The sequence below is a fragment of the Carassius carassius genome, chromosome 14, assembly GCF_963082965.1.
Source record: "Carassius carassius chromosome 14, fCarCar2.1, whole genome shotgun sequence".
Taxonomy (NCBI): domain Eukaryota; kingdom Metazoa; phylum Chordata; class Actinopteri; order Cypriniformes; family Cyprinidae; genus Carassius; species Carassius carassius.
Window position 1 is genome coordinate 7,829,135 of NC_081768.1, and position 20,691 is coordinate 7,849,825.

Below are 20,691 nucleotides of genomic sequence, written 5' to 3' on the forward strand. Positions count from 1 at the left end.
GACCAAACAAATAACTGTAGGAAACAACGCGTTTGAGAGAGGCCGGGCATAGGAACCTACAATAATGTACAGTATTTGAAAAATAATGTGTGGGTTTCTTTTTACATTAAAGCATGTCAACATATTCATTTACAACAAATACACAGTATTTGTATCACAGTAATGATCTTTAAAAAAGCATCATATGACCCCTTTAAGCACAACGTCATGAAAACATTTGTGAACTGATTCCTCCAAACCACTGCATGTCTTATATAGTCGCTTTTGTTGAAGAACTGCGAACTAAATTCAATGCAAATTATTCTGTATTAAAGCATAACATAATTTCAACTCATCCCTCTGTTGACAGTAATTCACTTACAATGGAAGTCTACTGGGCAAATAAAATATAGTATCAGAACAGCTCAAATTACATTGTTGAAACTACTTGATTAAGATTTGAAATGGTTATTGACTGACTATTTAATTATCATCTTAATTTAATACCCACCTATGAATATATGAACTGATCTCATGGAGTGCAAGTGGCTTGATATTCATAACACTGTATCTGTATCTGCCACTTACTGGATATTTAAAAAAAAATTTTTCTGTTTACTTGAAAGAGAGGAACAGAATAGATTTTTCTTTATCATCATAAAAGCATAATTTCTTTCTTTTTCGGCATCATGGACTTGTACACATTTTCTGCCTCTCCTTCTCCCTGATAGCTTTTCCAAAAATAGTCACACTCTTTGTCAACACCATGTTATTTTTTCTTCTTGTTTCTGTAGAGAGCGATGTGCTGAAGTTTTTATTATATGAAATTTCAGTGACGGCACAGTGATGGTTTCCCCTTTCTGAATGTTACATTTACTAGACTTCTAGATAAAGGCATCTGGGGCATGCTGGGATGTTCAATGGATGCCTCCAGAGTGATTAGAAGTGCTTTGTTTGGGATCAGTTGTTTGTTTGTTTGTTTTTAGGTTTTTGAAGAAAGTCTGTTCTTTTAAAGTTTATTTGATCAAATATCTGCATTAATTTGAAAAGTCTTTACTGTCATTTTTTATCCATTTAATGCATTTTTGCTGAACTAAAATATAAATTTCTAAAAAAAAAATCTTGTTGACACCAAACTTTTGATACTGTATTTATCTCTATTCCTCACTCAATATATCATATGGCTTGTATCAGAATAATGCACAATTAAAGACTATTTTCAAAGTGGTTTTAGTGTTATGTTTTGGTTTCTGTTTTGTGTGTGTTTTTTTTTTTTTTTTTGCTATACAGCCCCTGGTTACCATAAGAACATGAGAGTGAGTAAATAATGCCAGGAGTTTCTGTCTATCTTTGACTTTAAAGGCTTATTTTTGATCTGCTGTTTTGGACGAGATGGAATGGGAGGTTTCATCCTTCAGGTGGGCCGAGGGCAGGCCAGTGTCCAGATGTAATGTGGGGCAGTGTGGTGTTAATCCGTGAAGCTTGGTCATCTGCCAGAACGGAGGCACCTGTGTGGACTCTGGATCCTCTGTCCAGTAAGACTTCCACTTCAGAAAATGTGCCTGTTTGTGTGTGGGAATGACTGACAAACATTATTAATCATTTGTATTTGGCCTTCCCCTCCAGCTGTCAATGTGTGTTTAGATGGAAATGTGCTCTTTACTCTTTAGAAAGTGTTGTTCTGTGATGCTGAGCACATCTCACCTTCCTCCTGTGCTCGCGGCGCCACCTGTGTGCCCCTTCCTGATGGATACACATGCCAGTGCCCCCTAGGCTCTGCTGGTCTCTTCTGCAAGCAAGGTTAGACCGCAATCAATCCCACCTCCAGGGAACCGCTGGGGGTCCTCAGTAGTGTTCAGACAAACATAGTGTAAAAAAGAAAATGAAGACAATAAATTGATAGGTTAAAATTTTCAAATGTACTCATTCTGCTTTCTAAAGACCGGAGATAAATTACTTCATTATCATTATAATTAACAGCCATATTTTTGTTTCTTTTCAGGTATATAGTAACTGTGGGTAGAAACAAAATACTATCCAGTTAATAGATATAATATAATATAATATAATATAATATAATATAATATAATATAATATAATATAATATAATATAATATAATATAATATAATATAATATAATATAATATATTTACCTGCCTTTACAATGTTTGTATAAATGTGTATAAAAATGTTTCTGAAGATGTCTCTTATTCTCACCAAGGATGCAATAATCAAAAATACAGTAAAATAGTATGACACATTAAAATAACTTTTTTTATGACATTTTAAAACATTAATTTCAAAATTGAATAATGTTAATAATGTTTTTTTGTAGGATTCTTTGGTGAATAATAAAGTCTCATTGACTCCAAAGTTTTGAACGATATTGTGCATATAGTATTTAATCAAAAACACACACACACATATCGCACTGTCAAGTATTGCTTTGAATACGAAACTTGTTAAAAATGTTATATTTCTCAAAAAGGATCTTGTTGTCTTTGTTAAACACACACACACAAACACATATATAGAATATGAATCTTTTAAAAAAATTAATCGAAATATTTTATATATATATAAAAAAAAAACACTACTGGTCCGTTCAATTTATGACAGTCAAGACGTTTCTTAAATAAGCTTATTAAAATTCAACACTTTCAGGGTTCTCCATGTCTTTTCCAGCTGCATCTATCACTGAGCCTTTCTTCAGTGGGAATCAATCCTCTTGGATGTCATTTCCTCCCATCAACATAAGGCACAGAACTCATCTACAACTGCAGTTTCAAACTCTTTCACCAGAGGGCATCCTGTTCTACACTGCATGCTACTTGCAGTCTGGCCGGTAAGACACAGCATCTTGACTTTTGTTACATTATGAAAAATGTATTCTTAATACATATTCATACATATTATTATTTAAGAAATAGTTCAATAACAAAATGTGAATACAAAACAATAAAGATTACAATATAGTTTTGTAATATTGTGAACATAATTCTGTTAATTATCATGTATCTCTTTCCACCCAAGGTGATTTCCTCAGCGTATCCCTATCAACTGGATTTGTGCAGCTCCGCTGTAATCTGGGAAATGAAACAATTACTATTACTACTAGAGTCTCCAAAAAGTGTAGATGTGACCGGCATGAGGAGGCACACAGTGAAGGGTAGTAGAAAAGGCAACTGTGGCTTCAAATTGTTTTAATAAAGTCATTATTTTTGTTTTATTTGCCAACAGTATTCTCTTCGCTTCATAACGTTACGGTTGAACCACTGATGACAGATGGACTTTTCTGACTATACTTTTCTGGACCTTGAGTGTATTTTACTTGGCAGTCTATGGGACAGTCACAAGCCTCCTGGTTTTCATCCAAAATATCTTAAATTGTGTTCCGAAGACAAACGAAGCTTTTACATGTTTGGAACAACATGGCAGTAAGTGATTAATGACAAAATTTTCATTTTAGGGTGCAGTATACCTTTAACTACTTGTATTTGCTTTTTTGTTTTCAGCAAAGAGTCAGAATGTCTAATGTTTTCATTAGTGAAAACAGCTGTTTTTGCTACCGTTAGCAATATTTGTGATGTCTAGATACAGTTTTAAACCATATTCCATGTGTTTGGTGTGTATAAAAAAAAAAAAAGTGGCTTAAGAGTTGACGCACTTCCATTTCCCATAATAAATGTAAAATACTAATGTACTACCCCAGAAGTAATCTTATTTAATTGCTTTTTCATTATTGTAAAATAAACACTACCTTTTTCTGTGATCTCAGGTGGGATTTTTTTTTTGTTTGCTTTTATTACAGTGCATGATAATAAAAAAAGAGCCTCTTTAAGAAACAAAGACTTTAATTTCAGTCGCTTTACTAACAATAAAAACATATTATGAACTGTACATAATGTGCTGAATAAGCACATTTCTTTTGTGTGACAAGACAAAATGTACAAAGAAATATTTGTCACCTGAAACATAGAAAATACTTAAGCAAAATTTAGAAAAATTAAAACGGAAAAATAAAAAGTGAAGCAAAAGAAGCTGTTCTCATCAGCCATGAGACTTTTTGTCTCATAGCACTTTGCGTACAACAGTAGTTTCATTTCTTTATTACAACCAGCTGCTTATGAAGACAATATTAGTGGGTAATTGTAAAGCCAGGTAGGGAAAATTTACAATTAAAACAAAAATATCATTTAGATTGCAAAAAAACACTAACTAGAAATCTCGTACTAGCTGCTTTTCCATATTAAAATCATTTTGCAACTTTATAAATAGTTTTCTTCTACTGTTTGACAGATTTAAGGAAAGTGGAGCGGTTTGATGCCAAGATCACGAACGCCTGTCTCTTGAGTCTCTCCTGTGTTTCTCATAATCAGAATCCCGTCTGTGTTTGTCTCGGTCACGGTAATGACTGCTGCTGTGGTGCCGCTCTCTCTGTCTGTCGTACCGGTCCTCTTTCGAGTGGCGCTCTTTATGACTGTGACTTCTGTCCCTGTGCTTTTCGCGGTCCCTGTCGTAGTGCCTGCTTTTGTGATGGTGTCTGTCATAGTGGTCTCTATTTTTATTGTCTTTCCTGTAGGTCTCATCAGACTTTCTGGACGGCTTGTCGCCCAAATCACTGTAGGACTTCTCCGAGCTCTTCTCGTCTTTGCTGAGGGGCGAAGAGGTCGGCAAGCTGGACTCATATGTCAGAGGAGGTGCAGGGAGCGTTTGGGGAGGGACGGTTTGAGACCAAGGTGGAGCGAGCATGTGAGGATCGCTTTGAGGGAACATCTGTGGAGGAGGTGGACCAGGAGGAAACGGGAAAGGTGGAGGAACCTGTGAATGAAGGGGTAAGAAAGGGGCAAGATTGGCTGGAGGAGGATAATATTGGGGATCAGGTGGATACGAATGAAAAATGAGGGCTGGATTATATAATTTAGGGCTAAAAGAAGAGGTTCTGGACTGTTTGGGACCTTCGTTTTTCCCAATTGAGGAGATTGTGGTGATGGCTTGGATGTCCTCTATGGCTTTGCACTCTTGAGAAGGTTGCGCCGATGGTTGTGGAGCAACTTTCTTTTCTGAATTACTTTCTGGTTGTTGAGGTTTTAACTCGGTAGGTTCAGCTGAAGAAGCTTGTGTCTTTAAAATACCAGGTGTCTTCAAAGACTTGATGGGACTTGATATGGTTTCGTTTTTGGGGACAGAGCTAGAGCCGTCATTGACAGAATCTTTCAATGGATCCGATGAAGTGGGTTCACTTGTTTCTTGACTAATTGGTGCAGCTATGCTGCCGGACACGGACTCATCTTTGGGTTTAGCGGCCGTGAGAGAAGACAGGAAACTCTCTGTTGAAACATCTGCAGGTTTGTCACTCAGAGAAAGAATGACTCCACTCTCTTTCTTTTCCGAGTTGGTCTCCAAACTTGAGCTGGATGGTGCCTGCTCTGTTTTAACAGCTTTGGGGTCTTTTTTTTTGATAATGAAGCGATCAAGTCGAGGAGCGGTGACTCTAGATTTAGGATGGATTTCTGCATGGTTTTCACTATCAACAGTTGGAGTCTTGGTTACTGTTGTTGTAGAATCACCCTTCACAGTGTCGCTCAAAGACGATGCCGCATTTCCAGGCAACTTCAGCACCCCAGGAAGAAAGCGCAAAGAAACATTCTCTTCGGTTTCAGTATCCAATATAGGTTCTTCAACGACAGACTTAACTAAGTCTGCAGTGTCTTTTTTCTGTGTGCTCACATCTTGAACTGCAGGAGCTTTCTGTGGGTAATCGACATGAGGTTTGCTTTCTACCAAGACACTTGGAGCTTCCTTGACATCGCTTGGCAGGATTACCCCAAAGTCTCTTTTTGGTCTCTGGCGGATGACCAATCCGAGAAGAAGATTGGGACGATTGGTCTCCAGCCCTACAATGTGGAGTGCCACAATTAATATCAAGATTTTGTTGCAAAAATCATTTGGATCCTACAAATGAGCCTGTAAAGAAAGACTTACCTGGACCATCAAACGGTACAATCTGATGGGGAATTTTTTCGGTGGAGCCGAGAGGAATGAGATACATGTCTTTAACTTGTTTGCGGTTGTTGGCGACAACACCGTATCTTCTTCGGCTGCTAAAATAGGCGTATAACAAAGTATACGAGATCTCATCTTCCTCGGTGTCAGGGGAGAAACGAATAACACATATTTCCTAGGGGAAAAAAATGTAAAGTCACAAACAGCACATACAAATGGTCACTTACAGAATGTGACAAATCCAAGAATAAATCATTCTCACCTTTGTCCCGGAAGCACGGATTTTCTCGACATAATCCCAGACTATTTGAGGAGAGATTCGTCCACCTACTTGGATGTTGTCTGGCAAATCCTGCAACCACAATTCAAAACGTTTCTAATATGTCAGGTCGTATGTGTAAATGACTCATTTAGGATGTTTCAAAATGTTTAACTGCCAATTTACCTGTGTAAGGTGGTCCAGTATTCCAGAGACAGGATAAGCTTTTGTTAGGAACCTCGCCACAGCTGGCATATTAACAAAGCTGCTCCACAGACTTTCCAGACTACTGAGAAAAGTCGCTGTGTCTTCTTTGCTACTCAGACTATCTGACCTATTAACGCAACAATTTCATAATGTCATTTAAAGTCTTTATTACAAAACATGAGCTTGCTTGAAAATCATTTAAAATCTTGCTTAATCAGGGCTCTTACCTGGATTCGGGCAAAAAATTGAGGAGACCTTCCTCCATGGCTCTTAAAGACAGATCGTCTATCAGTGCTGATGTAGATGTAGGTGTAGTTGTGGAGTGCTGAGATTCATCTGTCGTACTAGACTGCCTTCTCACAACTGTTGTAGCCACTTTTACCACCTTTGTAGCAGCTTCCTCTGTAGGCGGAGCCATGCGACCTTCAGAGAAACATCAAAAAAATCGAAGTTCATTGTACCATAAACATCCTTTTATACTCTGAAAGCTTTACTAATTACTATTTTTGCAACTTTAGTTTCTTTTTAACATGCAAAGTGGAAGATTCTTATTGTACTTTATGATTTTCTTTTCTTTTTTTGTCAAAAGCTTTGCTAACATAAGTAGACCCAGGATACTTTTTAGTTTAGTATGATATAACCCATTTAATTTTTTCACCTTTTCAGAACTTTATTTGAACTCAGAATTTTTTTTACCTGTGCAGATTTTGCAGTTGAGGTCAAATAGATGAGACTTGTGCAAGTTGGTGGTATCTACAGATTTCTTAGGACTGTCAGCTTTTGTCTCAGGGGGTTTATCTTCAGGAACTTCCACAGGTTTCGGCACAGGCTCTGGCTGAAAACACAAAAGGAAAATTTAGTAAGCAATTTTCTTATTCCTTGTTGGAAAATCTAACAAAGCTGAACAGAATGGAGCATAATGTCTCCCAAATCTCACCTCAACCTCTATAGCCTCTGGTGCCTTGGCAGGCTCTTGATTCTCAATTTCAATTTCCCCTTTATGGGTGATTTTAGTGATAGGACGTCTCTCTGCCTCTCTCTGTTCTTTCTCAATCATTTCAATCGTCTGCCAGCAAAAACATCAATACGGTTAACAATCAAAATTCTGAATTCAAATTCTGAAATTACTTTTCTAAAAGGACATATTACGGTAATGTAATTTGCTGCTGCATATTTTACTTTACTAACGAAGGGAAACACTTTCCAAATGGCATTACGCTATTTATTAAAAAAATAAATTGTGAGATTTTAGAAATGCAACACAGCTATAATGTTTTACTAACATGTCGATTCTCTCTTTGTCTCCAAGCAGCCAGTTCCTTAGAGGCCAGTTCTTCTGCAGTCATACGCACCAAATCTGCAGGGGAAACTTCCCCCTTGAGCACTCGCTTGAATAACACCTGCAAAAGAACATTTCTTTTCATAAACACTGCATATGATTTTTAGAAGTGAAATTAAAATAGGCAAATAGTAAAACATATACTGCACAGAGAGAGACATGAAATGTCAAATATGAAATCATATTTTACAATATTGTTTGCAAGGTCGTTACATCATATGCTACTGAAAAACAATCATTATATTACCAAAAATCATGTTAAAATACTTACATTATTTTTCGAATCTTTCAGATTGAAAGTCAAACTTCTGTATTTATTTTTGTATTTGCTGTCAACACTCTGAAAAAGAGCAAAAAGCTCTTTCTCCGTTCTCCTGGCCAGCTCAGCAGGCTTGTCCAATGAAATCTTCATATCGGCCTCCTTCAGTCTGTAAATTTAGAGGATAAACATTGAAGAGAATATGAACAACTTAACATTACACTTTATAAAAACGAGAAACAGTGGGGAAAATATTTATTTGATCCCCTGCTGATTTTATAATGTTTGCCCACTTACAAAAAAATGAAGGGTCTGTAATTTTTATGGTAGGCTTATTTTAACGGATGGAGACAGAATATAAACCAAAAAACTCCAGATTATATAAAAAGTTTAGAAATTGATTTGCATTTCAGTGAGTGAAATAAGTATGTAATCCCCTACCAACCAGCAAGAAATCTGGCTCCTACAGATTGGTTATGTGACCATCCTGCCACTTTAAGAAGTTACTCCTAATATCAGCTTGTCGGGTGTAGAAGACACCTGTCCACACAATCTGTATCTTCCATTTCAACCTCTCTCACCACCAGGGGCAAGACCAAATAGCTTATTTAATTGCTTTTTTAATATTGTAAAATAAACATGTTTGGGAGGGAGAGATTTAAAATATATATATTGGTCGACCACTAGTACGAAGTCATGTTTTGCTTTGGGATCAAATACTTATTTAACTCACTGAAATGCAAATCAATTTCTAACCTTTATAAAAAAATATATTTTCTGGATATTTTGGTTGGTATTCTGTCTCTATAGGTTAAAATAAACCTACCAGAACCTTTTTTTTTTGTAAGTGGGCAAATTTACAAAATCTGCAGGGGATCAGATAAATACTTTCCCCCACTGTAGCTCTTTTTAATCAACTAAAGAAAAGCTACTGACTAACTTTAACTGGTAATCCAGCAAAAATCACATTCTCACACACCGTTTTAAAAGAATCTCCTCCAGTGAGTCTCGAACACTTCGCCTGATTTTTCCAGTGGACGGTTTCTTTGAGGTCACAGGTGATATTTTCACTTTCTTCGTCTCATGTTTCACACTTGGTCCTGCAAAAATTTTAACTCAAAATTATGAATGTATGTAATTTTGTATTCATTTAAAATGAATACACAAAATTAATCATTTTATTAATAAGCAAACATTTTAATAATAAACTGACCATTTAAAATATTTATATATTTAAATATTTATATGTAATTAATAAAATTGTGTAAATGGTGTATAAAATAACTGATGGAAGTATGTATACCCTTTGATGCTGAATCTTCTGATGGTCGTCGTTCTCCAACATCCTATGTAAAAAATTAAAAATTAAAAAAGAAAAACTACAATATAGCAGTGAAAACTGCAATCTGAGCCAACCAAATTCAAGTGACCATATCATTGGTAGTTTGAGAGTGTAACACACCTATCCATGTGAACACAGCAACACCCCTGTGAGGAACCATCCACATACACTGTGTGTTTTACACCCATGTGTTAATAATATAGAAAAGCAGATATGTACAAACCCTTTTAAAGTAAGCTGGTGGCTACCACACAAATCAAAAGCTAAATCAGAAAGGGCAGAATAAAATATATGTAATTCTGCCATAAGCAATCGTCAAATACTTTAATGCTTCAAAGACAAACTAATTTTGGCACTAGGTTGATATAGGACAAATCAGATCCCATGTTCTTTCCAATTAAAAGGGTCATATTGTACATTTGTATTATTTTTCCCCTTGAAGTCCAAATGTAATATTTGAAGTTTTTTGTATCAAATAGAGTTTCCATTAGTACAAACTCTTACTTCCTTTAAAACCCTTTGATCAATCTGATTTGAGGCAAATGACACGCTAATATTAATTTGGCAGCCTCTGGTTTTCACAACAATTTCAGGCACATTTCACCTGATTAAAGTGATGTTGCGTAACGTCTATACTTTCATGCATGTCAGTTAAACAAAATAATTAAAACTTAAATACTTCCTTTAACTCTTGATTTTTTTTGACTATGCATGTGAACACATTATTTTGCAGTCTACTACAGGATGACTTGTTTGCTTACTTTTCGGAAGGGTCGTATTCCACCTGCGGTGACCAACTGCTGGGGTCTCAGTTTTTGCTTAGCAGATAACTTATCATCAGGCTGCTCTGTGGCTTGAGCACCGGTTTTCCCATCCTCTTCCGCACAGCACTTCAAGCACACATACTCCTGGTCCTCCTTTTCCATCTGCTGAACTTTAGCCAGATCCAGACCCACACAATCCCCATGAAACCAGTCATCACAGCGGCCGCAGCCCACCATAAACCTACTCAACCAAACAGACAACAGCACAGGTCAGTCTTCAGTCCATCGCTTTGAGCAAATACATTCAGATCTAACATGAGGCTTTTCTAACTACCAATTTATTAGGGTTTCTGCAGGTTTAATGTGAATGACTTAAGAACAAATAAACAACATTTAAGCAATAAATTGAAGGTACCAATATGTCAATTTGGTATCTAAACATAAATGTCTAAGCACCACACAAAGAGTTGTATTAGCAACACTTCACAGTTGCAACAGATCTAAAAAAAATACATCGTCCAACAGATCTCCTCTACTTTTTCATTTGACCAATGTTTTTTTGTTGTTTTTTTGTTTTTTTTTAATAGCTCTGCTATTAAATAACTTTTTATTTAAGTCTCATCTTCAGCAGTATTTTTGTCTTATTTTCCATTGAAAATGTCTAAAGATTCTTAAATCAAGATGTGTGTACATTAAAATTACAGTCATGATTTATAAGAGACTGGTCATGATAAAGCAAGTTTATATTTTTAAAATATCCCTTTGGCAAAGGTTTTTTTTCTTATTTCAGGCATAAACTCCATTAATTTTGTTCAGTTTCACAGAAAACGACTTCAAATGTTCAGTTTGCATCTCAAGTAAATGCATCTTGATTTAATAGTGACCGTAAAAAACATTTTAATTTATAAATCTCTAAAATCCTTACTGACTGATGTTTTGGTGCACTTCCTGCAGATACAGAAAAAATAAAGGGTCTCAATCAAATATGTGCAGTTTTACGTGATTAGCGCAAATTTGTCACATGACCAGAATAGTTTTTTTTCCTGTTTGCACCTTAAGAAGACGATGGCTGCATCAAAGCTCCAAAATGAAAGGCTAGTAAAATATGTTACCATAAAGATATGACAAAGATTTTTGTACACATCATATTTAAGGTGTCTAGTATTAATATATAAATTCACATATATTCAGTTTGTTAAGTGTGGTCATGAGTAAACATCTTGATGGCCACAACAGCGACCAATGGGATAACCATAAACTTAAGTATACAATATAAATCCAATTGCAGTTGTTAGTGAAAATTACACTAAAATGTTGCAATGACAAAATATTGCACTTAATTAAAAGTTCAAATGTTAAACAATTTACAATATTAATGTTGCAATACTGGTAGCATTAATATAAAAATTTGATGATGTATTTTGCAAGAAAGTAACAATTTTGAAAAACGTAGCTTGTATTTCTTTCGTTTTTTTATCTCAGTATTCCTGTCAATGTTGTATAAGGGTTTTAATGCATAATAGTTACCCTAGAATGTGATCAAACAATAGCTGGCCTAAGAAATATAACCAATTTTATCACACATTATCCCACTGGTCACAATTGTGACCGACCATAAAAAACTATTTCACACATTTTTCAAAACAAAAAAAAAAGGTTAGGGTTCCTAATGACACATCATTTGTATATTTTCATGTCTTGGAAAAATTTGGGATTAAACGGATGTATTGACCTATGACCACTGGAATAAATTTAGAGATAAAAGTTGACATACCGGTTGTTGTGAGGTTTCTTGCATGATCCACAGTGCTTGCTGGGATCCCACACAGTCTCGCTTTCAGGAGGAGGCTCGCCCTCGGCTTCCTTCTTCACCACAGGGGCATTGTCAGGGATAAAGAGCTGCGGCTCCTCTATCGAGATGCTCCTTGAGTTTCTACTCTTGTGTCTTTGCTGGATCTTCTCTGGCTTCTTGATCTTGACCTTCTCCTGCTCCTCTTCTCCTTGGCTGTTTGTCACAGGTGGGTTTGTTTTGTTTACAGGAGTGGGAGGATGTTGTGGCTTTTTCGAAGGGTGAGGAGATTGGATTGACTTGACACCTGGACCAGAATCAGATGACAGTTTTCTGCTGACAGTCGGGGACACCGGGACAGGTGGGTTCACCGTTTGGTTTGCATGATGTCCATCTGGAATCTTTTGTATTTTTGAGGGTGATTTAGGAGTGACTGGCCCACCTGGACGTTTCAAGCCAACCTTGACAGGCTTTCCTTTGAGACTCTCTGGGTGGCTAGTATGTATCTTTTTGTCTCTGGGATGTCTAGAGACTTTCTGCAAGAGCCCTGGCCTGGTGATATGAGATGGTTTATTTTTGGCAGCTGACAGAGCCTGTTTGTGTTTCAGAAGCTTTTTGACTGCAGGTTGAACTGCCGTGCCGTTCTTGTTCCCTGTTTTTTGTGCGCTTAGCTTCCGGGTCTTGATTTGGTCATTCTTTTCGGTGTCTGTTGGTGTGGTGTTTTCCATGCTGGGCTTGAGTGACTTGGTGCTGCTGTTAGTGTCTTGTACTTCATTAGGGTTCACATACGGCCCAAAATCCATAGGCATGTCTTCACTAGTTGATTGGCCGACGCTCACTTCCCCGACAACCTCTTGTGCAGAATTAACAACTTCTTGTGTACCATCATCTTGATTTTGTTCCAAATTGAGTGCAAGGCCATCAGCAGCAACACCATCATCCTGGAAGCCCAGAGACTGGAGAGCGCTAGTGCTAAACGATCCAAACGCTTGCGACGGGCCAGGAAGCAGTTCGATTTTGAAGCCCCCGACAGTAACAGTTAATCGACGTAACACAACTACTGGATTCATAGAGGAGTGGACCTCATGGACTCCAAAACGACGGCTGAGCAGGTCTTCTCTTTTTGCATCAAGGCTTTTATCTCCACCTGGGTTTGTGCTGCATGTTGCCTCTTGCTTGTTACTCCCAGCTGCTTTTCGCACAGGACCTGGGCGCCTGCCTTTAACTCGACCGCGGCTTGCTGAAAGAGAAAAATGGTTTCAATACTCTTAAAGTGGCAAAACAGAACAGACGAGCAGTCATACACAGCAAATGGGCAAAAATATTGGTTTAATAAAACTTTAAACCAAATAATCCTTATACTTTATTAATATATCAATACAGACATTTAAACAATATCAAAGGAGACCAAAAGGAGGGTGAACTGGGAAAAACTGTCAATTAATTTTTATTTAAAAAAAAAAGAAAATTTCACAACAACATAAAGACCCTTTGTGATTTCCTACAGCATTTTTGTGGCTCAGTGCAATATTTATTCTACATGTATCACTGTTTAGACAAAAAACTAATCTTGAATAAATGTCTTAATAGCTTTAAACTACATATATTTTTTTTGACAAGTTTACATAATTTACATTTTAATCTTTTTATTGTAATAATTAAATTTAAAAATAAAAAATAAAAGCTTTACCAAAAAGAAAAAAAAAATTTGACAGCTGCAAACAATCAGTGAACTTATTAGGGTTACTTCTGAACCTTTATTGCAAGCTGATTCATGTGTCCATGTTGTTATGTGCACCTGTTTGTCTCCTCTGTAAATGTCTTCTGCCCTGTGAGAAATTGGACTGACTGTGTTCTCCTTCAGATGGACTCTGACTAACACCTGCTGTTGTCATGTCATGATCTGCAGCTGCAAAACACACAAAGTAGTTTAATGACAGACCTTCTTCTAAAATAACACACAAGCAGACTTCAAAAGCAACTACTGTACCTGTTAAGCTCCCAAGCTTAAAACTGACATCTTCATTTTCTAAGAGATGAAACTGGGCGCTAGCAGATCCAAACATGGGATCTTTGTCACTGAGCATGTTCTTCAGTGAATCTTCAGGTTGGCCGTGACCCGCTTCAAACTCCTCACTAGCTTCACATTCCAGGTTCTGTCCGAGCAGTAAGGAATCATCCAACTGGTCACTGGGAACCAGATGATTGAATGGGCCACCAACTATATCCATGAATGCCTGCACTGTATGGTTTGCTCTGGGAGAGTAAAACAGGTAATTGTTATAAATGTATCTTGAACACTGCATTATCTTCTAATGTTGGGTATTTTGACATAAGCTGGATTGATGACATTAACTCCACGTTGTTGTTGTTGTTTTGGAGCCATGACTTTAAGGTATGTTCTTAAACAAATTAAGCTTTAGAGAGTTTTAATGCATTCCGGTAACACTTTATTTTAAGGTCTCATTGTTACAGTGTAATTATACAAATAAGTACTGGGTGATATATTAACTACATGTACTTACTACATGGTTAGAGTGAAATTTATTTATTTCATAACTTTTAATATATTTTATAAAATATTTTATAACTTTATTTAAAGTTCCATAAAAAAGAACAACTTAACAAAATCAACATCTGGTTATGTGCCTACAACAAACGTATTGCGTAATTGAGAAAAAAAAAAGACCTTTATTGGTTTCAAGTGTTAAGAGTAGACTGGTGTTTTTATTTTGGCTCCAGATCGGCTCGCGTGCACAGACAGCTAGAGCACGCGGCCCTCAGCAGCTCACACATTCATTGACTCTCCCTGAGCAGAAAATGTAGCATTTTAAAAACGGCGTTAGTGTTTGCAAAAAATGCATTCGTCGTTTAAGCAAAGCACAGCATTAAAACCGCCTCACAAAACAAACAAGCCACCAAACGCTTCCGCGGGCCTTTACCAACCAGTCTGCGTGCATCTCACCCGCTCACCAGACCGAGTAAAACTCACTCTTATCAACCCCAAGCGTTCGACACCGCCTTCCAAATGTGCATATACAGTTAGCGGCACATTCGACGCGGTTTTTGCACAAACTCGTATCGACTCGCGTCGCGTGCACCGCAGGAAGGCCTCGCGATAAACGAACTGAGCGTGCACGCCCACTCCGGGCTAGATAAAACACTCACCGCGTTTGTCACTGTGATAGAAGAGCCAGTGCATAATGGGATAAGGACTTGTATTATCGCTTACGTTGTTGGGATGCCATTCGGGTTGCCGTTGTCGCCAATGCCACAACCTTTTCCGCTTGAGAACTGTGGTGGGACAAGTAGTACTTCCTGTTGACCCTCTGAGCCAGTAAACGTGTGACGCGCTGGTTCTGTCGGCAGGGGGCAGCGTGACCTAGCACTCGTCATTGCAGGATAGTATTTAAACAAATAATAATAAAATTATAGCACGTGTAATAGAAAGCTAAGCAAACAAACAGCTGCATGTTTAAAGAAACAATTGCATACATTTATTTTTAAGTAATAACAATTACAATTAGGTCACACGTTTATGGCGTTGTCACATGGTGCTTGTTACTTTACTCAGCGTTTCCCCGGACCGCCAGTTACGCTCGGAGGTGATTACTAAATAAACCATTATTGTAAGTAACTTTCTACTTACTTCTGCTTTTATAGTTGATATAAAATATTGTAAATAATGAATGTAAAAGATGGCTAATTTGTGAGCATGTTTCTCCAAATAACGCCCTCAGATTTGAAGGGTTTCTGATCAGCCAAAGCGCCCCCTGGAGGAATACAACTGCTCTTGCAGTGAACCGTTACTTTCCAAAAATAATAGAACAAAGTATAATTACTTTGAGAATGGGACGCACGGGATTAAATAAAACATTACATATTAACATCCAACTGTCTTGTGATCATTGTCAGAGGAAGAATCAGTGGACCACAATATGTCGACTGCCAAAAATAGCTACATCACAGAAAGAACAAAAATTAAAGAAAGAAATTAGATGAAGCATATGAAAGAGAAATAATGCCATTAATAGAATGATTAAGTTTAGTAAGACGATCCCTGGGAGAAGTGGTTGCTTGCCAACAATAACAGCGATTCTAGGAAACCGAAGCTAGTTTCGTTTTGTACGTCACTGGGGCGTGTCTTCAAGTCCAAGTCACAAGTCTAAAACATTAATGAAGTGTGTAGCCTACTGTCGAAGGCCGTTCTCACGTTGTAGTTTAATGTAAACTCTTCGAAAGCATGCCAGGTGAGTACCAATTATTATTATAAACGACACAAAGCAAATATATCCATGTTTCTCTCGTTGTTTTTATTTAAAATCTTTTATATTTCAACTTCAGCTCTATTCACCGTCATCGGTATTACAGCTGGGGCCGGTAAGTAGTAAGACCAAATGTTTTTCAGAAACAAGTACCCTAATGGTTGATCCCAAAATGAAAATTTGCTGAAAATCTAAATTTACTTGCCTTCAGGACGTCCAGAATGTAGATGAGTTTTTTTAAACGAACAGATTTGGAGAAATTAAAAAACTTAGTAGTTCTACATTTTTTCTCTCTCTCTTTTAAGATTGTCAAAATAAGAGTTTAAACATCTCATTAAAACATCACAATAACTCATAAGTAAACCATAAGTAATCAATTAAGATGTTTTTAACTTCTTCTCATTAAAATACCAGTCCTGTATCCATAACTGTGCTTCCTCCCGTAAAAAATGCTCAGATCAAGCACAGTTTACAAGCCAAAACCGTTCTAAACAAATATGAATTATGGACTGGTATTTTGGCCAGAAGTTACTTTTTCCTTTCAAACGTCACAAAGTGTATGCTAACAGATTGACTGGATGCATGTGGATTATTTTTGGATTATTGTAAAATTTTTATCACCGGTTTGGTCTCCCGATCTGACGGCACCCATTCACTGCAGTTAAACCATTGGTGAGCAAGTGCTGTGATGCTAAATTTCTCAATCTTTTCTAACGAAGCAAAACTCATGAACATCTTGAATGGCCAGAGAATTATTTTCATAATATTATTTTAAAATATTTACTGAAAAATGTTATATTTGGGTGAACTATTCCATTTAAGGGTGAAATGCTAGTTATTAATTTAATAATTTAAATGACAAATTTTCACAGAAATACTTTGATCTATTTGTTCATTTTCATGTTGATTAGCTGGTGCCGTACTTCTGGCCCCGGTGGCACTCGGGATCGCTGGTTTTACGGGCGCCGGTATCGCAGCAGGCTCTACGGCAGCTGGCATGATGTCATCAGCAGCCATTGCCAACGGGGGCGGTGTGGCTGCGGGAAGTTTGGTTGCTATCCTCCAGTCTGCAGGTATTTACCAGTTCTTTAGGAGTATAAACGAGCAAAACAATCAAACATTAATTAATTAGCCTTATAAGCTACAATTGTAACTGAATTTTTAAGAATCAATAGTACCTGTTTAATGTACATGGAACGGTTTGCATTCTGTCCTTGTTTTCAGGTGCTGCTGGTTTGTCTGCAGCAGCAACAGCTGGTGTGGCATCTGTGGGTGGTGCCACAGGAGCTCTAGTAGGTGGAGCAGTTGATTTGTTCAAGGGAAAATAAGAAATGCACTGGAGTCCAAAGAGCTTCTGATCACAGCCAGCTACTATGAAAAGAGTTTAGCACCAGCTTCTCTGTGTTTAAAGTAATTGCTTGTAGCTTGATTTTAAACTTTCATTACATTTTGAAAATAAGAATATAACCACCCGAAAACATATAGAAAAATCTGTGATTTTTCATTTGCCACCTTTGTTAACAAAATTATGGGGTCGTTCTACAGCTCCAAGTCACATTAAAATGTGGTGGTATAATGTAGATTTATCTTCTAACAGAAATTTTACATCGTGTTTACATCCTGTTCATTATTATTATTGTTATTCACTGTTTTGCAAAGATTGTGAAAAATAACTATTTTTAAATGAATCCATGTTGTGATCAGTTACTTGCAAATGATGAACAGCACAAACACGTGTATTTAATCATGGAGAGAATAAAGTTTTTTTTTTGAAGCTGACCAGAAGGGTACAGTACACGCAAATATTATCTTAAAAATAAAGGTTCTTTATTGGCATCTGTGGTTCCATGAAAAAACTTGTAACATCCTAATGCACAAAAGGTTCTTTATAGTGGGAAAAAATTTCTTACAACAAATCAATTGTTCGTCATATAATAACAATAAGGGCTTTTTAGGAACTCATTGAAAGGTTCTTTGGGGAACCAAAATCAGTTATTCCACAGCTTTGCTGCTAAAACCCACTTCAGGAATCTAAATGGGTTCCAAAATTTGAATTTATTTTTTTGAATAGCTTCTAGAAAAACTTTGCTCTCAAGTGTTCTTTGATGTCATTAAAGTTTTGGCTACATATAAACTTGATGGTTGCTTCAGTACAATCAAAAAGGAACATACATTGAAATATTCAGTACATTTGATGTGATTGATCCTGGTAGAGTCTGTTTTTTATCTGATCAGCTGACTGTCTGCATCAAAAACAAAACCAGTTCACACTACCAGAACAAACACTTGTTACAGGGTTTGGTTGGGTCAGTGTGGTCAGCCTCTGACATATCTAGGTCATGTGAGGGCCACCATATATATATATATATATATATATATATACAATTTTAAATTAATAGCTATATCAGTGTAAACATGTTCAAGAAGACAAGCAGTTTGTTAGGGTGCTAGAGCAGAAATAAGCTACATCCATTTAGGGGCTGCACTCGGGGGGAGTCCCCGCTGTACCCCCCACCTACCAACCCCCATAACCCATTTAGATTGCACACTGACTGCAAAAGAAGAAGAGGAACAAGGGGCTTTTGTTGGGCAGCAGATTAAACACAAATCTGTGTGTATGAAAACAACGTCATCGTTCTGTACGATCTTTTAATTCATGAAACGCGGTAAGTAGCCCAAAATTTTGCTTTGGAGCCAGATGCATAAACGTAGCCACCGTTAAGACTCTGTCTTAAGAACTAGTTTGACCAACTAGCATTTACCAAGGGGTGATCAGTCTTAATTTTCCAAAACAAATAGGAACAATCTACCTTTTCATAACTGAATAAAAAAAAAACTTATGACCAGTCTTGAAGAGAAAAAAAGAGATGAATTAGGACACTCAATAACTTACACAGACTGTCTTCCTCCATTTAAGACTGATAAAAATGGACTGATATATCAATAAAAAGTAGCACCCATTTGGGTAGTATCCTAATGTATCTCTAATCTTTACCAAAATGTAATATTTGTCAATCGATAACTACAGCAATGAACATAAAAAAAATAAAAAATAAAGCATTTCATTAAAATTTAGGGTGTTGTGCAGTTTGTTATACAAATAAAAACTGCAGTTATTTAATCAGTTTTTTATCCATTTTCAGGACTGTTCACCATCATTGGGGTCACAGCTGGGGCAGGTAAATGTGCTCCGAGGATTGTTTTGTGTAAATGAATGCATATCAGTTGTGCACATGATAATTACTTGTGTTTATATCCATTAGTTGGTGCGGTTGCATTGGCCCCCGTGGCTCTCACCATGGCTGGATTCACCTCTGCTGGTATAGCAGCAGGGTCTTTGGGTGCCAGCGTGATGTCATCAGCAGCCATCGCCAATGGTGGCGGTGTGGCTGCAGGAAGTTTGGTCGCACTCCTCCAGTCTGCAGGTATTCTTTATAAAAAGTCCACGTGCCTATGTCCATTCTCTATTTTAAGGGAAGTGTTCACAAAAACATAAAATTTTTTAATAATTTTGTGACTCCTGTGTCATTCCCAAAATGCCCAAGAAGTATTTTCAGATTTGTGGTGATTTAAAGATTGTACTCTCTGGCCAGGTGCTGCTGGACTGTCTGCAGGTTGCAACGGCAGCCGTGGCATCTGTGGGTGGAGCAGCAGGTGCTGTAATAGGCGGAGCTGCATTTTCGATAGCCGATAGTTTCATATATATGTATACATTTATATATATATATATATATATATATATATATATATATATATATATATATATATATATATATATATATATATACACATATATATATATATAAATATATATATATATATATATATATATATATATATATATACACATATATATATATATAAATATATATATATATATATATATATATATATATATATATATATATATATATATATATATATATATATATATATATGTGTGTATATATGTGTATATACATATATACATATGTACATATATATATATATCACTATGTCTGGCGACTAGTTTCTCTCTGTAGCTGGCAAAAGAGTTTTTTGAGTGAAAGCTGTTTACGTCTGATAACTTATAAACACTTGCGTTACCAAGGCAACGACTGACGCATTTGTCCACGGGCTTTGTTATCAGCATAGACTGGTTATCAGCCACCACTTGGAAGACGAGTTAAAACGTTTAAGTCCCCATAAAATCAAAATGTAAGTTTTTGGGGCTGTTAGCGTCAATATGTTAGGTCTGAATGTTTTCTATAAGGCAGTGTGCTCCAAAACAGTGACAAAATTCGCATTTAGAAGGGTTTTCTTGACGTCACATTATACTTCATCTTCTGATCAATCAAATGCTCTCTAGAATCCGAAGTGTCCGCGTCCTCCACGAGCTTGTGGTTTCATCTGTTTTACAGTCTTTGGGTTTCGTAGATGGTAGGCTATATTAATTTGTTTTGTAATGCTTTTATTTTCAAAATCATTAAACGATATTAAAAT

General features: G+C 36.7%; 2 protein-coding genes and 1 pseudogene across 6 annotated transcripts; 2 read left to right on the plus strand and 1 right to left on the minus strand.

Annotated features, from left to right (window-relative positions):
* Window positions 1–3,815: 3,815 nt before the first annotated feature.
* On the minus strand, window positions 3,816–15,327 carry LOC132156823 (PHD finger protein 3-like). Of its 5 annotated transcripts, none has more exons than XM_059565864.1 (16): window positions 15,177–15,327; window positions 13,935–14,200; window positions 13,743–13,853; window positions 11,930–13,184; window positions 10,153–10,396; window positions 9,353–9,395; window positions 9,029–9,149; window positions 8,062–8,218; window positions 7,735–7,851; window positions 7,389–7,517; window positions 7,148–7,286; window positions 6,679–6,874; window positions 6,431–6,578; window positions 6,248–6,337; window positions 5,965–6,160; window positions 3,816–5,876 (listed from the first exon to the last, which is right to left on the minus strand). In XM_059565864.1, exons 2-16 carry the CDS (start codon window positions 14,173–14,175, stop codon window positions 4,312–4,314), a joined length of 4,752 nt encoding a protein of 1,583 aa, XP_059421847.1. In that variant the 5' UTR covers window positions 14,176–14,200; window positions 15,177–15,327; the 3' UTR covers window positions 3,816–4,311. The 5 variants fall into 5 exon arrangements, with proteins under 5 accessions (XP_059421847.1, XP_059421844.1, XP_059421843.1 ...); XM_059565861.1 differs by having other exon boundaries at window positions 15,113–15,250; XM_059565860.1 differs by lacking the exon at window positions 15,177–15,327 and having other exon boundaries at window positions 13,935–14,276.
* Window positions 15,328–16,113: 786 nt separating this feature from the next.
* Window positions 16,114–17,892, plus strand: LOC132156825 (interferon alpha-inducible protein 27-like protein 2A). The gene is made up of 4 exons (XM_059565865.1): window positions 16,114–16,194; window positions 16,289–16,324; window positions 17,121–17,282; window positions 17,434–17,892. Exons 1-4 carry the CDS (start codon window positions 16,188–16,190, stop codon window positions 17,535–17,537), a joined length of 309 nt encoding a protein of 102 aa, XP_059421848.1. The 5' UTR covers window positions 16,114–16,187; the 3' UTR covers window positions 17,538–17,892.
* Window positions 17,893–18,762: 870 nt separating this feature from the next.
* LOC132157567 (interferon alpha-inducible protein 27-like protein 2A) lies at window positions 18,763–20,310 on the plus strand (annotated as a pseudogene).
* Window positions 20,311–20,691: the final 381 nt, after the last annotated feature.

What these genes read in the sequence shown, in the direction of transcription:
- LOC132156823 (XM_059565860.1), bottom strand. Translation starts at nt 14,250, where the DNA reads ATGCAGTGTTCAAGATACATTTATAACAATTACCTGTTTTACTCTCCC. An exon ending in TCCGTGCTTCCGGGACAAAG is followed by an intron (nt 6,161 to 6,247) that starts GTGAGAATGATT and finishes TTTTTCCCCTAG; the next exon opens with GAAATATGTGTTATTCGTTT. An exon ending in TGTACCGTTTGATGGTCCAG is followed by an intron (nt 5,877 to 5,964) that starts GTAAGTCTTTCT and finishes TCCACATTGTAG; the next exon opens with GGCTGGAGACCAATCGTCCC.
- LOC132156825 (XM_059565865.1), top strand. An exon ending in CGGTATTACAGCTGGGGCCG is followed by an intron (nt 16,325 to 17,120) that starts GTAAGTAGTAAG and finishes CATGTTGATTAG; the next exon opens with CTGGTGCCGTACTTCTGGCC. An exon ending in TGCTATCCTCCAGTCTGCAG is followed by an intron (nt 17,283 to 17,433) that starts GTATTTACCAGT and finishes CCTTGTTTTCAG; the next exon opens with GTGCTGCTGGTTTGTCTGCA.